The sequence below is a fragment of the Filicampus tigris genome, chromosome 9 (assembly GCF_054856515.1).
Source record: "Filicampus tigris isolate MCC_2025a chromosome 9, RoL_Ftig_1.0, whole genome shotgun sequence".
Classification (NCBI taxonomy): Eukaryota; Metazoa; Chordata; class Actinopteri; order Syngnathiformes; family Syngnathidae; genus Filicampus; species Filicampus tigris.
Window position 1 is genome coordinate 7,585,256 of NC_141225.1, and position 17,503 is coordinate 7,602,758.

Here is a 17,503-nt window from a genome sequence, read left to right on the forward strand (position 1 = left end):
AAACAGTGAACTTGCATAAAATGTCTCTTTAAGAGTTTTCTATAATGCACAAAAACTTACATTTGGCTCATTGAAAACATATTGTTGGCCTGTAAAGTCAGAATTGCAGATTCTGTCAGAGTTACAAGATGATTGAGCATCTATTCTTTCTTCTCCTCATGTGCAAAACAATAAATTATTGGTTGACATACCCATAACCTGAAGACTAACCACAAAATGGTAAGAATGTAAAGAATTAAGGGGTGATCAGATTTCAGGGTTACAACTTCGAGTGATGGGTCAAGGAGATTTGTTCTCTACAAGAAAGTTGCCAAACCACAACTCCAATTGAACAGCTCCCACCACAACAGGAAAGCACATCAGCTGGCCGAAGCAGATTCCACCACGACATCGTATAAAAAAAAAAAAAACACACCAAACAGAAAAAAAACAATCCAGTTTGCTCTCTATTCAATAAGGTTAGCCAAGTTAATGTGGCCGTGTCGAGTGCCAAAGCCGCAGCGTTGCTTAATCACTCAGTTTGGACCTACACTCTGTTTAGCAGAGAAAAAGCCACAAAGAAGAACCTTCTATCACATTTTTTAAAAACCTATGTGAACCAATGTACCGCAAGCACTCACTTTGGCCTCTCAAATTTGACAGACTATCTAAGCCTCTGCTAAATTATATTAGCTTCATTATGTGAGTTCGTCAAACAAATGCTGAATAAAGTTGCTTTTATTGTAGCAGATTACCCCTAAACCATCTGGTAGGTTCAGAGAGCATTTTCTCAGTGAGACTGTGACCCAGAAGTGGAGAAGTGGAACCAAGAACCAGTCCCGGAAAAGGTCTTAGCGCCGTGGCCACGGACTTTATCTGGAGGTTGACTCTACAGCTGGAAACTTCAGGCATATAGGGATTCGGCTCGAAGGACCAATTTTAATGTCAGGTTCACACCAAGTGAGACATTAGTAAACAAGGCACACAATGAGGAGAGAAGACACTCGAAACAATATTGTCATTTTACTTGCAAGGAGAGCGCAGGGAAGTGTACAATTCCAGTTCCTAAAACCCTCTGCCCGGCTCCTGCGCCACCTCCCTTTTATTTTCTTAGGAGGCCCTGAATACAAAGATGTTCCAGCTCTAAGGGAAAGGGTAGCGAAAGCAGCTGGAACACTCTGAACTTGTTTTGTCTATGTGTGTGTGAGCCTCTATCATACATATGTAGAAGCAAAGCACACCAAGCAAGTTGGGCCTAGATATGGAAAAAAACTAAAGCTAAAACCACAAGCTAATAAAGCTAACAAGCCTAATCGTGAACAATGTAACACATCAATCATGATATACATTATTATTCTTACAAACACTAAATCAAATTAAACTAATCTTTAGGATGTTATTTAATGCACTTGTTCATGTATGAAATGCACCCATAACTCCAATTATCCAGGGTGGGCCATAACTTTACATACACAGGGTTTGTGTACCTATGATACCTGCAACATCAAAGATGGTATCTGAAACATACATTACTGGCATTTTTTGGGGGGGCAATTTGCAGCATGTCTCAGTCCCTATCCAGTCAATAATGGGGAATTTTTGGAAATCACTTTCCACTTCGCCTTTACATTTAATGTTCTAAATACAGTGCATAACTAAAATGTTACTCAGGAGAGTGCAAGCCTCCATCAAGCTCAGAAAAAAGGGGAACATTCAGCACCACTTCCTGGTTTCCAGATGATGACAGGACTACGTAGCTAAATTTCTTATGACGTTATTCCCATTCACATATTCTCTGTTTCTGCTGTCGGACAATGGACCAAGTATGAAATAATAAATATAAATATAAATAAATCCTTACTTGGGTCTGACCAGTCAGTAAATCTAGCAACTAAGTCATATGGAAACAACTGGGCAGCATAACTGTTCTAATGGAATACAAAATTAATAGACATCATTTGATTGGTTGGTAGCGTCATGTAGGGCGCTGTAAAAAAACAGTAAAGACTAAATACTAGTGATGGGACGAAATGGGCCGAGGCTCCGAAGCTTGTGTCGAGTAATGGGAGGGGCGTTTCCATAAAGCTTGTATCGAGGCGCGCGTCATTTCGGCAAAACCTGGAAAGGATGACGTGTGAAGCCTCGCCGGCTGGCTGAGTCGCTATGTCGCTTCGCGAGTGGTCCGACGTTTGGCGCGCATTGCAAACACAGTACAGACTACGGCATTAATTGGTTGCAAAACTGTCTGTTATATCACATTTTGTGGATTTCGGGCTCCTGTCCTTGTTACACCTGTGCGCAACAGGGCAACTAGTGCAATCTTTTTTCGAGCCTTGTCCGTTGCTTGCGATGGAACCTGGGCGAAAAAGCTGATCCTCCCCTGTATGGAAACATTTTGATTTGATTGCTTCCAATAAGGTAAGGGAGAAAAACTACATTAATATAAATGTGACAATGCAGCTTTTCGCTTGTTCTTGTGTCTAACTTTTGTTATTTCACAGGTGAAGTGTCTGTTGTGTGCAAGGGAACTAGTATACAACAATAACACCTCGTCTATGTTGAGGCATTATCAATCAATCAATCAATCAATCAATCACATTTTATTGATATAGCACTTTTCATACATAAAAATGCAACTCAAAGTGCTGTAAAACATCCAAAGCAAAATATTAAAAAAAAAAATAATAAAAAAATAGATAAATAAATAAATAAAAAATCCGTTCATGCCCTCCCTCCCAACAAACCCAAGACAGATATCCATTAGTACATCAGCAATCATTCACACACACCCACACAAAGTGCCCAACCTGATAAAATGTGTTAAAAAGACATGACAAGGCACAGAGAAACCATAAGAGGAAAGGGTACCCAAGGGGAGCTCTCCGCGCCGATGGGAATGACAGCCCACGGCCACAGGGGCGCCACCACCATAGAGACCCCAGCCCAGCATTATAGAGCCTTGCATGAGAGCATCTGTGCCTTGTGAAAGCTGGTGAAATATTGTCCAAAAAAAGAAACCGTTTAAAGGCAGCCACTGTGGGAAAGCTATTATTTCTAAATAATAGCTTTCCCACAGTGGCTACATGTGCAAACAGTTGCTACATGTGCAAACCAATTGGCTGCAAAGCTTCATTTCTTCATGGGGCTTCATTTGGCCATCCTTACTAAATACCATGATTGTAAAAATCACGGCGAGCTGAGTTAGGGATTTTTTTATTAGGGATAGGGTGATTTTTTTTTTATTTTATTTATTTTTTATTTAACAGGTTGCTTCCTTGTATGAAGAGAGTGACGCAACATGAACCAATGATCTGCTATTACATTCTCAGGCACAGAGAATGTTGGCAAGCGGGTTACTTTCTGGAAAAAAGGTAAATGATAACAATTGGACCCATAAAGCAAAGGAAAATAACTTTTGACAATTTTGCTTCTGAAAATGAAAAAAAATAAAAGACTGTCTTCAAGCCTGGAAAGTACACATTTATTTGCGATTCCAGTAAGAGGAGTCATAAATCGACCCAGTATGCCGATGAGCACATAAATCTGACACAACGATAAAATTTAAATGCTAGACAATCTACTTTAAGTCCTTTAATGTTAATGTGCAGTCATTAAGAAGACGTGGCTTTTACCAGAAACAGTTTTTGTCCTATTTGGGCCAGGTATATTCTCTAACCCTTCAATCTGGAGTCCCATTGTTTTAATTTGAACAGTTTAAAAAGCAATCAACAGGGTGGACGAGAAGCATGTGTTAAGCATGTGTTCAGCAGTTTGGCTTCAGTCCTCAGTTTGACAATGACAGTTGATGATGTTGCTTTTCAGCTGCAATGTAGGTCACACCCGTTACACACGTTTGCACGCACACACACAAAAATGTAATATTGCAGGACTATTATGTATATTGCAAGAAATCTAACTTTGAAATGCATGTAAATACCTTAATCTGAGCACATTTGACCTATTGTATCAACAAACCCAGACTATTGACTGGGAAACGAAATTCCTCCGGCATGTATACACTTTCATCCATCGAACAAACTCCAACCTCATAGTAACAGTAGATAGTAACATGGCGGGTTTATTTGGACAAATGGAAAAATCCATGCTATGTCTGCTTTAAGAAGTCAATTTCTTACATTAAAATGGTCTTTGATGGAAGAAAACAAGTTTAGCAAGTGGCCAAGGTTTTGTTTTAAACTGACATGATGACGAAGTAAATCAGTGTTTCTACAGATCAACTGGGCCTATTTTAACACCAAAACTCTTCACTCTTTGATATAATTTTTTTAAATAATTACACTGCTGTAATTATATACAAAAACACAAGATTGTGCTTTTTTTTTTTTTTTAATCTCATGACATTTTTATTTTTCAATATTGTGAGTTTTTATGCAATATAGTGATCTTTTTTCTTGGGTCGGGCTGTCGGGACAAATGATCACTGTGATTGGCTGTTAGGGCCTAGATATTAGCAAATCGGTGCACTGGACAAGAGCGGGAAGTGACAAATGTGGACAAACAAAATTGAAGCTATTCCTCAACAACTAAATCAAATTCGCTCATTTTGTACATCGGGACATAATGGCTAGCTGGACAAAAGAGCGAAAAAAAAAAAAGGCCGCTGTTATTCGACATCATCGTCAAAGGCTACACCGATCGAGTGATGCAAGGCAACCTATGGGAAGTTATTAAGACGCAACTGGTTATACCAGGTAGGGTTTATTTTTATACTTCAGTGCACATTCATACAGAAACCATTTGCAATTGTTTGGTAAATATAAAAACTCGATGGTATGAAGGGGAAGAGGGGTGTGGTTGTTACTACTTCTCACGCGTGCGCAGAAGGTCCGGAGTAGTTGGCGTCTCCGTCGGCTTTTGCATTGTGTTCTTCTGTCATATTCCGGTCCGACGTGCCAACTTCTAGGCCGACGCGACAGTTGGCCACGACGCCAGATGTCAGATTGGTGTGCAGAGGCCTTTGAACCTCTTACCAGATAATAGTTAGCCTAGCTTCTGTCTTTTTCTTTGTATTTTGGGATAGGGTTAGGGTTAGTTATTAAAACTTACACTGTCTGGCCTGCGGCAGAATGCTGCTTCTCACAGGTCAGTCTTGGCACTACCAAAGAGATCTGGTTTTGTCAGTGGTAATATCGTTGTGTATGTGGTGTGTTGAGATGGTCATCTAGAGCAGTGTTTTTCAAACATTTTTGAGTCAAGGCACATGTATTTCATTGAAAAAAATCCAGCGGCACACCACCACCACCAACAATGGAAGTGTTATATTGTTTATATAAGCATTTTTTTAACATTGAAGAATGACGTTATACGTCTTGAATAGGAATTAAATAAAGAATAAAGTATTTTATAATGTTTCATATTGATGCTTACCGTATTTTCCGGACTATAAGTCACAGGTTTTTTTTCATAGTTTGGCCGGGGGTGCGACTTATACTCTGGAGCGACTTATGTGTGAAATTATTAACATATCATATTGTATCTCTTTCCTTTTCAACATCAGCAAACTATACACCAAAAAACCACAGGAGGGCGTTTTAAGGCTGCATATAAACCTGCATTACATATTGACTTTACAACGGGCAGAATAATATGTATAGTGTATATCATTTCACACCTTATTGTAACCCACATAAAAAAACAAAGATAAATCCTAAAAGCTATTAAAATGCATGAATAATTTAAACGGTTAAAATCTAACATTTTGACAAATAAGTAATTAAAATAGTATGATAAAGACAATTTGACTGTCTATCAATATATATCAATACAAAATAGTGTTTTAAGACACTGGCTGGGGTCTTGCATCAGCCACACGTACGCAGCTGAGCACGGGGAAGAGATAGAAGAGATAATTATGACCGAATACATGGAGATTTGGAAAAATTCTACACGGTCGGGGATAAATAAAAGACTTATTTAATCGATCTACGACTGTTTTGGTGAGTTTAAAGTTATCTTACCGTAACTTTCTTGTATGCTACATGTGGGAATGTTCGCTAAAAGTTACCATCGTAGCTTGGTGGAAATGATGTGTACTAAGAGTACGATTAATTTCCTCCAAAAAGGCGACTTATACTCCAGTGCGACTTATATATGTTGTTTTCCTCTTTATTATGCATTTTATGGCTGGTGCGACTTGTACTCCAGAGCGACTTATAGTCCGGAAAATATGGTACTCATGGGCCTGTTTGGATGCGTCACTAATTCGCTTGTCTCTAAACAAAGACAATTAGCTTCCTGATGCTGCTGCCTGCTGGTATGGAAGAGTACTACAATGTAGTAAAGACATGATTACGCTGCCTGGCGCTAGACCGCACAGGCACACAAATTACATAATTTCCCATGGCACACCACAATATCTCACTGAGACACTGATCTAGAGTATACCACCCACTACGACCAGTAAGAACACACTTGCAATTTTTTTCCTCGTCATGTTTGGGATCTCTCACATTTTAAAAAGATATATATATTTTTTTCTGTGTGTTTTCGCTTAAAGGGGAACTCAAACCAGAAAATGTCCACCTCAGGGGGTGGTCATTTTGCCGTCGACTGAAAATGACATCACAGTTGCTCAGGGCTCAACGACCAATCATGGCTCACCTGTTTTTTGAAGATGAGTAATGATTGGTTGTTAGCAGAGCCGTGAGCAACTGTGATGTCATTTTCAGTCGACAGAAGTGACAAAATGGCTGCCCCCTGAGATGGCTAAAACGTGAGTTTTTTTATGCCATGTTTAGACTAGTGAAGACACATAGAACATATTGCAAATATTTTTTCAGGGCTGACTTCCCGTTTAAACACTAGGTTAATTTAACATAAATCAATAAGTCGACAATTAATCAAAGAAAAGCAAAATGTACAGCGTAAAGTCTGCTCTGTTTCAAGGCAGGGCTACCCTCCGAGGCAAAAAAAATCCTTTCCTTCCAATCTCAATGGAAACATTTGTTTAAAAATTTGAACGTGGCTTGTGGTTGACTTCCTGACACGTTTTACAGGTTTATCCAGATCCAATCGACAAATTGGAAATGCTTTCATGAGGCCTAAAAGTCTGCCAAGTGACATTTTCTTTGTCTGTCTTACCTGCATGGGTGTTGATTGGTAGACGTCATCACCGCCGGAGTCCACCAGGTCTTCCTCATCTAGTGTGGCTCTCTTGTATGATGACATCTGCAAAGTCAGATGCACAAGAGAGTCCCTGAGTGCCTCCATGCTGCTTCTTCAACCCCCTTCAGCTGTCTACTCCGCGGCGGCGTTTGGGGGTTCGAGTTTCGCCCCAGCCTCCATCGCAAGTGAACGAGCTGGTCGTTTCGGTCTGGTTGCGCTAATACCAGTGAGTATTTCAAAGGCATTCCCTGCCGGCTCCCATGGCCGCTGACACCGCACGTCACAACACTAACACCTCCCCTAAATCCTTCAGAGTTCTCCTCTTTTACAACATGCCGTTTCCACCTGGTGCGAAGGACGACGGAACCCGTGACAAAACAGGAAGGACTGATGACTGTGACTTGTGTGTCTGCGCACATTCCCAGAAAGTTTTGGACAGACGAAGGCCACACCTCGTCTCTCTCCTATAGGACAAGACACTCTGAGAAGGAGTTGCCCCGAGAAGCGTGTTCCCCTCCCACGACATGCTCCTATCACCATGGTAACCGACACCTGATAGGCTCTGAGGTGGCCTCGTCTCCTCTTTAAAGCGTCACCACCGAACCGGTTCCCCTCTGATGTCTCTTTTTCTTTGCAGTTCAAATTAAAGTAAGCTAAATACACTGTTATGTCAGAATGAGAGTCAGAATCATCTTTAGTGTCCAAGTTTGTTAAAAACACGAAGGAATCTGTCTCAAGTCGTTGGAGTCGCCCGATAATACTCTAGCAAGAAAAAAAATACTAAACCAACATTCAGTACATAAACCTGAGTGTTCTTCAAAAATCTGAAAAACAATGATCTAAATTAAAATTTCACACAATCTAATGAGCTCTACATCATGAGCTTTATCAAATTAGCATAGCCACTTAAATATAATTGCTATCAGTCCTGGTCGTGGTGACAGTAGTATTGTTATTCAATTAGTACAGTTATGCACATAAGTTTACATACCATAGTTGTACAATTTTGTATATCACCATTCACCACTAGATGGCAGACATACTGTTGTGACAACTGTATACGGTATTAAAAATATTTAGAGCAGCAAACAGTGATAAACAGGCCCTCGCAGCCCATTTTTTATGTATACGAGGATATGAGGAGGATGTATACGAGACAAATAAGCAACGCTAAAGTGTGCTTTTTTTTTTTTTTTTTTTTTTTCAACGGATTCACTGTACATTATTTCCTGTGTGAGGAAAAATGCACAAAAGAACTTGTACTTAAGATGTTCCACTGTACTGTAAATGAAGTCTGAGCCATCTCGTCTGGCTCCCATCTGAACAAGCTCGTAACCCAGTAACCCAATATGTTTACTTGACCCAGACAGCTACCTGTAAACCACAAAGGCCATGCGCTCGCACGCCCCTGATTTGTTGTTCTTCCCTACTTGTTTCGCATAAACACAACGGAAAGGCGGTCTTATCCCGCTGTTGGACATTCCAGGCCAAGAAAGAGAGCCACTTAATTGCTTTTCCCTGGAAAGATGAGGCATGTACCAGTAACACCAGGTGGAAGGAGCTTAAAATATTCATGATGCCAAAGGTCAACATGGACGTGCCTCTTCGCAGAACAACAACAACAACAACAACAACTGTAATACTTTTAACTTTGCAGCCAACCACTAAGCCGTTATTGGTTCATGAAAAGTTTATGGATGAGGGCCATTTTGTTGTAAAATGCACATTCCTCGGGACCGCAACGCAGGCACAGCTCACTCCTGACCAGCCACCTTCCTTTGGCTTTACAATGACAAGCACTTTTCTGAGGAAAATATGCTGGTACACAGAAAGACAGCAAACACGGAGATTAAACTACTTCTTTACCTTGGGGACTAATCACTGATGTCATAAACTTGACAAAGTTTTGTCCTAGAACTGGAATATTTTATTTAGAATGAGTTTAGCTACGATTGGCAGGCAACCAGTTCAGGGTTTTCCCCCGCCTGCTGTCCGATAGGCTGGGATAGGCTGTAGCACGGCCCTTGTGAGGATAAGTGGAGATGATGTATGAATGTCTGAGGTTTGGCGTTTTGGGGGTTGGATTGTTTTGTTTCATGGCAGTGTGTTGGTGTGTTGTGGTTATCAAGTCTGCCTCACGGTGAGGCGATCAATTATCCTGTGGTGTGGGGCGTGTTCAGGCAGTTCTGATCTGCGCGTAAAACAGTCGGGAATGACAGTCTGAAATGTTAAACCTGTTCAACATTTGCATGTCACAAATCATTACAATAATGAAATAGCAATCACAAAAATTACAAGGAAAAGAGCCTGCAATCCAGTTACCAGATAAGATAAAAATTTGCCTAGCTTCTTTGATTACATACTTTATTCACTGCTACTTTTTATGTTTACTTTTGCGGCAGTCTGGCATCATGCTGCATCTGCCAAGCAGGTCTTGGTAATATGAGTGGAATTTGAATGTCGTACCTTGTAACGGCCCCAGATTTTGCTGTGTCTACGTAAAAAAGAGGCTTTAAATACAGCTGACAAACGCAAACAAAGACACAGTTTCTTTGTACAGGGAAAATCATTTAAGCAGCAGCACAATGGTGCCCTTAACAATTAGTACCCGCCAACAAGCTTCAGATTATTTCAAACCCTCAGCCATTGGTCTCACACACACACGCATAGTCCAATTCCTGTACAAAGAACTACACTTATACAGTATAGACACGCAAGACGAACCACAAACGAGACAAACGTACACACAAAATAAGACACTAGAGATAGACCGATGTTTTTTTCAGGGCCGCTACCGATTATTAGTAGTCAAGGAGGGAGATAACTGATATTCGGAGCTGATATCCATTTTCGGCAAAAAGGAAAATATTGGCATCAAAATCTAATTGAAAAAAATAAAACTCAACTTTGTTGAAACGTTGATGAAAAAGGTTGTTGAAAAAGAGGGAAATCAACCCAAACAAATTTTTTCAAGAATATGTTCCCAGCAGGCCCACTAGTTGAAACACGATATTCTGATTAATATTGCGTTTGTGGAATGTGAGTTAAGCAGCAAAATCCACCCGTTTTTAGACATCTCAGTGGGGCAGCCATTTTGTAATTTCTGTCGACTGAATATAACATCACAACTACTGAGGACGAGGGGTGGGCGATATGGGCAACAAAAACAAAAAAACATCTCAATATTTTTTCAAAGAACTCAATGATAATTTGACGATATTCTACAAAAAATATTTTAAATCTGCACTTGATTCACAGACTAATTGTGGATAGACAGCTTTTGTGAACAACATCTCTTTTAAATGCTAAATACAGCTTCTGCAAAACATAATCATATTCTACGACAATATCTAACAATAGAAAAACCAAAAAATATGTATAGACTTACATTAATTTTGGGGAATATTTATGTCATTTAAATGTCTTTGCTGTTATTCCATAATGATATGACATATTGAGCTGCAGTAAGTTCTGGTGTACCACTGCCAACTACTAGAGGAGTCAGAAAGAGAAAAATATGTTAACTACAGCCATCAGAATGAGAAAAAATGTATTTGATATGTGACGTGTGACCAAGTGTCACCCAGCGAGAGAAAAAAAAGATGTCGCCATAACAACACACATTCTCATACATTGGCGTATTCAGAATAAAGTTGAATAACAAAACTGCAATTTACCGAAAAGTGCATTTTCCCACTCATTCATCGCTGTGATGTGTAGACTTGTGACTTTATTCATGTTTGGGTGTATGCTGCCGTCACACTAATAAACCGACGTAGTTTGTGCAAAATGGATTAACTCTTATTCCACAAACGCAATATTTATCAGAATGCCTTGTTTCAATTAGTGGACTTGCATAGAACATATTCTTGAAAAAAAATAGGTTTAGGTTGACTTCCACTTTAAGCATATGTTGATTGAACAATTTTTCATATTTGCATAATCTTGATTTTTTTTGTTATTATTATATATGTTTGCCAATATACATTTTTTGTTGTAAAATTCTAACACAAAGGGAGCTCCCAGGGGCATCAGCATGTCTTCAAAAGTTGAATGAAAACTTAAACAATAGCTCCATATAGTTTTCTACAGTAAATAAAGTCCTCCAAAATTTCAAAATGACAGAACTGTTAAAATCCGTCCACTGATAGTGTAGTGGTACACACGCCTGAGTTGTGTGCGGGCAGCGTGGGATCGATTCCCGCTCAGTGACAGTGTCTATGTGTGCCCTGCGACTGGCTGGCGACCAGTTTGGGGTGTAGTCTGCCTTCGCCCATTGACGGCTGGGATAGGCTCCAGCAACTCCCCGCGACCCTCAATAGGATAAGCGGGTTGGAAGATGAGATGACATGACAGAACTGTTAAAATGTCACTTCTTTGTTTTGATTTCAAACAAAAACAAAAAGTGCAGTGCTCCCTGGGTCAGTGGAATCTCTTATAAAGTTAATAGAAAATTTGAATACATAGTTCCTTGAAGTTAGCACAGTTTTAAATTGATTTATTATTGGCCATCAGATTTTTAAAAAAGGCAGATTTTTTTAAATAATCGATAATCGGTCTATCCCTATAGGACACACACACAAGCACACGAAAAACCTCACAAGGACTGTAATGCAAAGTTACACACAACACACAAAACGTCATACATATACGGACACACTTGTACAAAATAGACAACAAGCACACAGACAAACAAAAAGAACGCCACATCCACACAAAAGACGGACACACACAAACATACGTACTCAGAGAGTACGACATATGTCAGAGAGAGACACACTCAAAGAGGCAGTGTTAGTTACATACAACGACAGAAGACACAACACAAAATGATACACACAGGCAAGTGCACTTGCACGCCATGTGCCACTGTACACTCAACATGAGCTAACTTGTTGCCTTTCTTACGCCACATCACGTAATCGCTTGCTGTTTGTTTTCTCTCCCGTACAGAATGGACACAAACAAACTGGGCCCATGACTCAACAGGCAAACACTCGCGCCCGGCCAGTTCTTGCGCTTCACAATTCGCACGGTCGCGGTCGCTCGGCCTTCTCGAGAGCGACAGATAGCGGCGCGCTTGTCCCAGGGGTTTAACTACTGACCTCTGACGTCAACACGGCACAGGAAAAGGTCACTTTTTTCCCCATCCCGCAGCAACGACATTTCCTTTTCGGAGAAGAAAACACCCTGATAATCATGGAAGTGCAGTGGTAGGCAAAATAAAGCCAGCTAAGCTGCTTTCCCATCAGATTGTAAAGTAATTGAAATAAAAAACAAAACAAAAAAAATGTTTCGGTTTATTTTTAGAAGCATTGGCAGAGTAAGCAACTTGTATTGGCAGCCACGTGGTTATTAATGTGCATGCTGCAGCTCAGCAATTCTTTACATTCCTCAGTGCGCAGTTCAGGTACTCTGCGTGTTTTTGTCTGTGTGCGTGGGAGCGGATTTGACAAGAGTAGACACACACGCATGCACACGCACACGGACGAGCAACATTACGTTGAGTCATTATCAATGAAATGAACTGCATTTGCTTGACCGTAAATGTATTGTCAATATCAACAATGGATGACATGAAATGCAGTCAAATAGGTCAAAAATATGGTATGTAATGTGAAAACCGGTAAGTATATGCATGTACATATATTGACAGTATACCTTATATAAACATAAATGCAGGGATTGATCTCATTATTTAAAAAAAAATGGCATTCTTAAAATCAGAATTGGCTAATTCTGTGTCCTAAAAGCATAGAGGTTATACAGCTGCATATCTGGCCATGAAAATGATCATAATATGCTCAATACTGCATTACAGTAGATGTCACACTAATGGCTCTATAAACATCCGTGCACATTTTCTACTAGTGACGTATAAATAAATGGAAACTACTTTTCTTAAAGTTTAATTTAAATGTAGTCGATAAAATATAAATAATCCAGTATGGAAAGAAACAGTGTTATACATTTACTGTATGTATCTCACTCTCCCTCGTGTGTGCAAATGTTCAATAATGTTTCAAATGTTTTTTTCTTATCAAGCATATCCTAATATTTTGAATTAATAACACATTTTTAAAAAATGGAATTTCTTTTGTCAGTTATAATTTTGCTGCTTTTGCTGATTTTAGATTTTGGTCGAGGTACAGTTTCAGTATCAAGGTACTTTATGCAGGTATAGTATCAAAGTCAAAGTTTTGGTATCGTGACACCATTATACTGTAGCAATAAAAATATTTTTCAGTAATTCTATATAATTCTACAATTTCCAGATTGTCCATCGAGCAAGAAGGACCTTCCCACCGCCATTGGCAGAGCAAAAAAAGGAAAATGTACCTTTTTTTATTTTAGCCAATGTGTGGTACCAGAGGAGGGGACAAGGACTATAGCCCGTTCATCGAAAGAGTCTTCTTCCATAATAACAAGGAGAAAATTTGACTGGCATACCCAGCTGTCTTCGGACAGTAGGCAGGTGAGACATCCCGAATTGTTTGCCAGCCATCGCAGGGCACACAGAGAGATAAACAAACATCCGCACTCACAATGACACCTAGGGGCAATTTAGGGTGTCCAATCAACCATGCATGTTTTTGGAATGTGGGAGGAAACCGGAGTACCCGGAGAAAACCCACGCAGGCACGGGGAGAACATGCAAACTCCACACAGGGAGGCCGGAGCCGGGATCGAACCCACGACCTCTGAACTGTGAGGCGGACGAGCTACCACAGTCCCACCCCGGGTAAAGAAATGTGAAGCTATATTTATTTCCGTACAGTATATTACCCTGCTGGGTAATAAAGCAAAACATCAATGATTTTTCAAGACTTTGGCATGGCCGTTTCGAATGATGACTGATTACTCGAGTACAATGGAATAATGGATAGGATAATCGATTCTAAAAAGATTGGTTTGTGATATGCCTATATTTCACCCTACAGTTTAGAGTGCAACCAGTGCGGTAAACATAGATAGTGTGAGGGAGGTGGATAAAAAAAGCAGAGCTTAAGGTTGTTGTTTTTTTTTTTTTAAATGGCTAGTGGAAATTCTGATCGGCTAATAACATTAGAGAGTCTCCTGCCATTTTGTTTGGTGTTCAAAAAAGTAAATTTAAAACCCTGACAACCAATACCCAATTTCATAGCCATGGAATAGCAGTACTTGATTGGCCGGCGAGCTTGCCTGACTTGTAGCCCATTGAAAATTTATGGAGTATTGTCAAGAGGAAAATATTAGTATTTAGTTAGTATTCACAGTGTTTGATGACTGCACATGGTGTCTGATGATACAAAGCTGCAAAAAAGCAGGACAGCAAAAGAAAGAAACTTGGTTTGTTCCGCTAACCAAGGATGCTAATCTAAGATTCAAGACTTTAGCTCTGTTTTTTTTGGTCTGCCCTGGACATTGCCTTGAGATTCAGGACTTGTGTGTGCCCATTGTGTCCTGATGCTCTTCTTTTCCAAGTCACAGAGAGAAGAAGTCTAGGTCATTTAAAATCTGTGTGACATTGAGGACATAGCATTTATAGGCCCTCGCTTTTGTACCAACTGTTTGAATTGTGAAAAACAAAACAAATCCTTCTTTAAAAGGAGCGGTACACACTGTTGCTTTCAGTGGCTTTCGAGTCATAACACAGACACAAATGATAAGAGGCCCTTCCTGCTATATGGCTGTTTGTTGTGGCTCTTTGCCGCGCACTCTCCAGACGCCTCGCTAATGAATAACTGCTGAGCAAACAAGTCACTTACAAGTCACACTGTGTGTGTGTGTGGGGGTGTGTGTGCGTGTGCGTGTGTGTGTTTGTTTGCGTCTATTATAACACTGATAGATCCCTCTGAGTAGGGGAACTTATTTGTGCCATCCTGTTCTGTGTGTTAACAATATTTGTACGGCCTTCCTGCACATGATAAGGAAGCATGAGGAGAATGAAAATAAACCGCAGTGTGGAACCACTATGAACTAGCTGAGAAATACACTGATTGATGAGCCTCATTTTCGAGCTTATCACTTCCCCTCTATGACATAACACATATGCGACTCGTAATGCACTGTGACAGGATGTACAGTGTTAGAATTTAAAACAGTTACTCTGTCAAGGCTAGTTTACTCCAACATGTAAATATAGGGTTGTTTTAGCCTAATTTCACAGCACAGCAACCTTCTTGGATGACAAGTATTTATTTTATTTCCAGTTGAAGTTTACTCTAAAACAAAACATAAAACAAAGACAATTGCAAACTATAATGTAATTAAAAAATATAACCTAAAAAAGCCTAATGATAACACAAAATGCAAAATGCCACAGGCATGCTAAGGGAACAACCATTGATAATACAGTTGTCATAACCCTTAGCAACACATGCAGACAGACAACATAATAGTCACAAGCCTATGTTCTTTATCCTCTGTAAAAACCAACTAACAATGAAGGTTGCTGAGTCACGTAGTTATGAAATTCTTCTTTATTATGAATGTACTGTATTGTACTGCCCCTGGTGGCCAAAAAACATCACTGTGCCAGTGATTGAGTCTGGTGGATAGTCGCATCCAAGTACATTTCTAAGGCGGGGAAATCTTGAGAAAACTGACAGCGAAATGGACCAATCAGCGAAGAGTGGACGTGACATAGAGGGAAAAAAAAAACCCAACACATGTTCTTTTGAAATAAATGATTCCAGAATTTTTTTATGCAGTGCATTACAGTTTAATGCTATTTTTCTTGTTAAACAACAAGTTCCAAAAACATGTTGCTGTTTATGTGGATCTGGAATGGATTAATGCAGGGTTGTCAAACTCATTTTTGTCATGAGCTATCTAGTAGTTATGGTTTTCCTTGGAGGGCCGTTACGTTTTCTTATATCATCAATTATAGACAACAAAATCAAGGAAAACAATGTTTCCAATCATAAGACAGTTAATTGTTTGCTCAACTATTTGTCCATTTATTTTAAAGAGGGGGATTGGTAACAAAAAAAAAATCTTGCAATATCTCATATCTTAGCATAATTAAAAGTTTAGACAATTTGCAAGAAACATTAAGTTGACGCGCATGGTTTGCCTTTTTGGTCCACATAAAATGCTGTCACGGGCTGGATCTAGCACACGGCCATTGAGTTTGACACCTCTGGCATGGCATTTCAATTCATTTCAGTGGGTAAAATTATTTGAGAAATGAGTATTTTGAGTTACAAGTATAGTCAGGGAACAAAATAAACTTGTAAGTCAAGGCACCACTGATGGTTTGGTTGAGCTGATACACAAATGTAATATTTTGATAGTTTACTACTTTTTTTTTTCGAAAATATAAATAAAGAATATTATATATTATAATTTTAAAATACATAGTCCCTTTTTCAAAAATGATGTCAATTCTGCAATGAGCCGTATATGATTTTGACAGTCGCTCGATCTATCAAGGTTGGTTTACTCCAAAACGTAAGCATAGCCCTCATCAGCCCCCTTGCGTACATAAAGTTATAATGCGCAATTTCGCACACAAACACACCGTTTTTCCTGTAATTTACAAAATGAAAAGACGCTTTTCGAGTCAGAAATGAACATTAGCAGACACATGTGATTTCACGTTAGCGCCCCCACCCCGGAAGTTGAAATCCGTGCCGTTTTTTAATAATTTCCATACGGCAAGCCTGAGAAAAGGTTGGAACATTTGTAAAGACACACATACACACAAAGAAAGTGTACTCACTTCGCCGTCAGATGGTCCACTGGTGTGACTCGGTCGGTGGGTCTTTTCTGACCCGAGAGACGGGAGGTGGGGGGGTTAACACACAGACAGCCCCCTCTCGCTATCCAATCCAAGGGTCCTCTCCGCGCCACGGCGTCAAGATAGTTCACGTCCCGCTGTAAAGTCTACCGGAAGTGGTCGAGCACTAGCGGGTAAACACAGACGCACTTATTTTCGGGAAAATAATACCCCATCGTTTACATAAACTGTTTTATAAATGTTATAAGTCAGACCTGTTAAAAGCCCCGCTGTGGACTCCCCAAGTGGATTAACACGCGCTGATTATGTAACGAAATCCATTTTTGTCGACGTGAGACGACGACACTTCGTTAGTTGAACTGCGTTTATTAGTCTTTGGACGATACATTCACTATTTAAATTGGAATAACTTTCAATCGACTACAGTACTTAAAATACTGTACTTAAAAAAAAAAGTATTTAAAAATAATTTAAAATAAAAAGTAAACAAACATGCATAAAGTACTAGAATTTTATATGAATAAAATGTATAATATTTTAACAATGTATTATTCTTTCGAAATTAAAAGTCATTCCTGTTGAAAGGACCACTGTGGACTCCAAACATTACATGTTGATAACAAATAACCAGAAATTAAGTGACTGATTGTTTGATTTAATGTAAATATCATTATT

General features: G+C 39.5%; 1 protein-coding gene across 2 annotated transcripts in view; it reads right to left on the reverse strand.

Annotated features, from left to right (window-relative positions):
* Positions 1-16,962, reverse strand: part of ece1 (endothelin converting enzyme 1) — a 37,212-nt gene extending 20,250 nt beyond the window's left edge. The window contains exons 1-2 of one of the 2 annotated variants that reach the window (XM_086039833.1): positions 16,811-16,962; positions 7,081-7,167 (exon numbers count right to left, since the gene is read on the reverse strand). In XM_086039833.1, coding sequence (XP_085895959.1) covers positions 7,081-7,167 — 87 coding nt within the window. In that variant the 5' untranslated portion in view covers positions 16,811-16,962. Of the gene's footprint in view, positions 1-7,080; positions 7,515-16,810 lie in introns of those variants that run through there. The other variant, XM_086039832.1, reaches the window with a different exon arrangement.
* Positions 16,963-17,503: the final 541 nt, after the last annotated feature.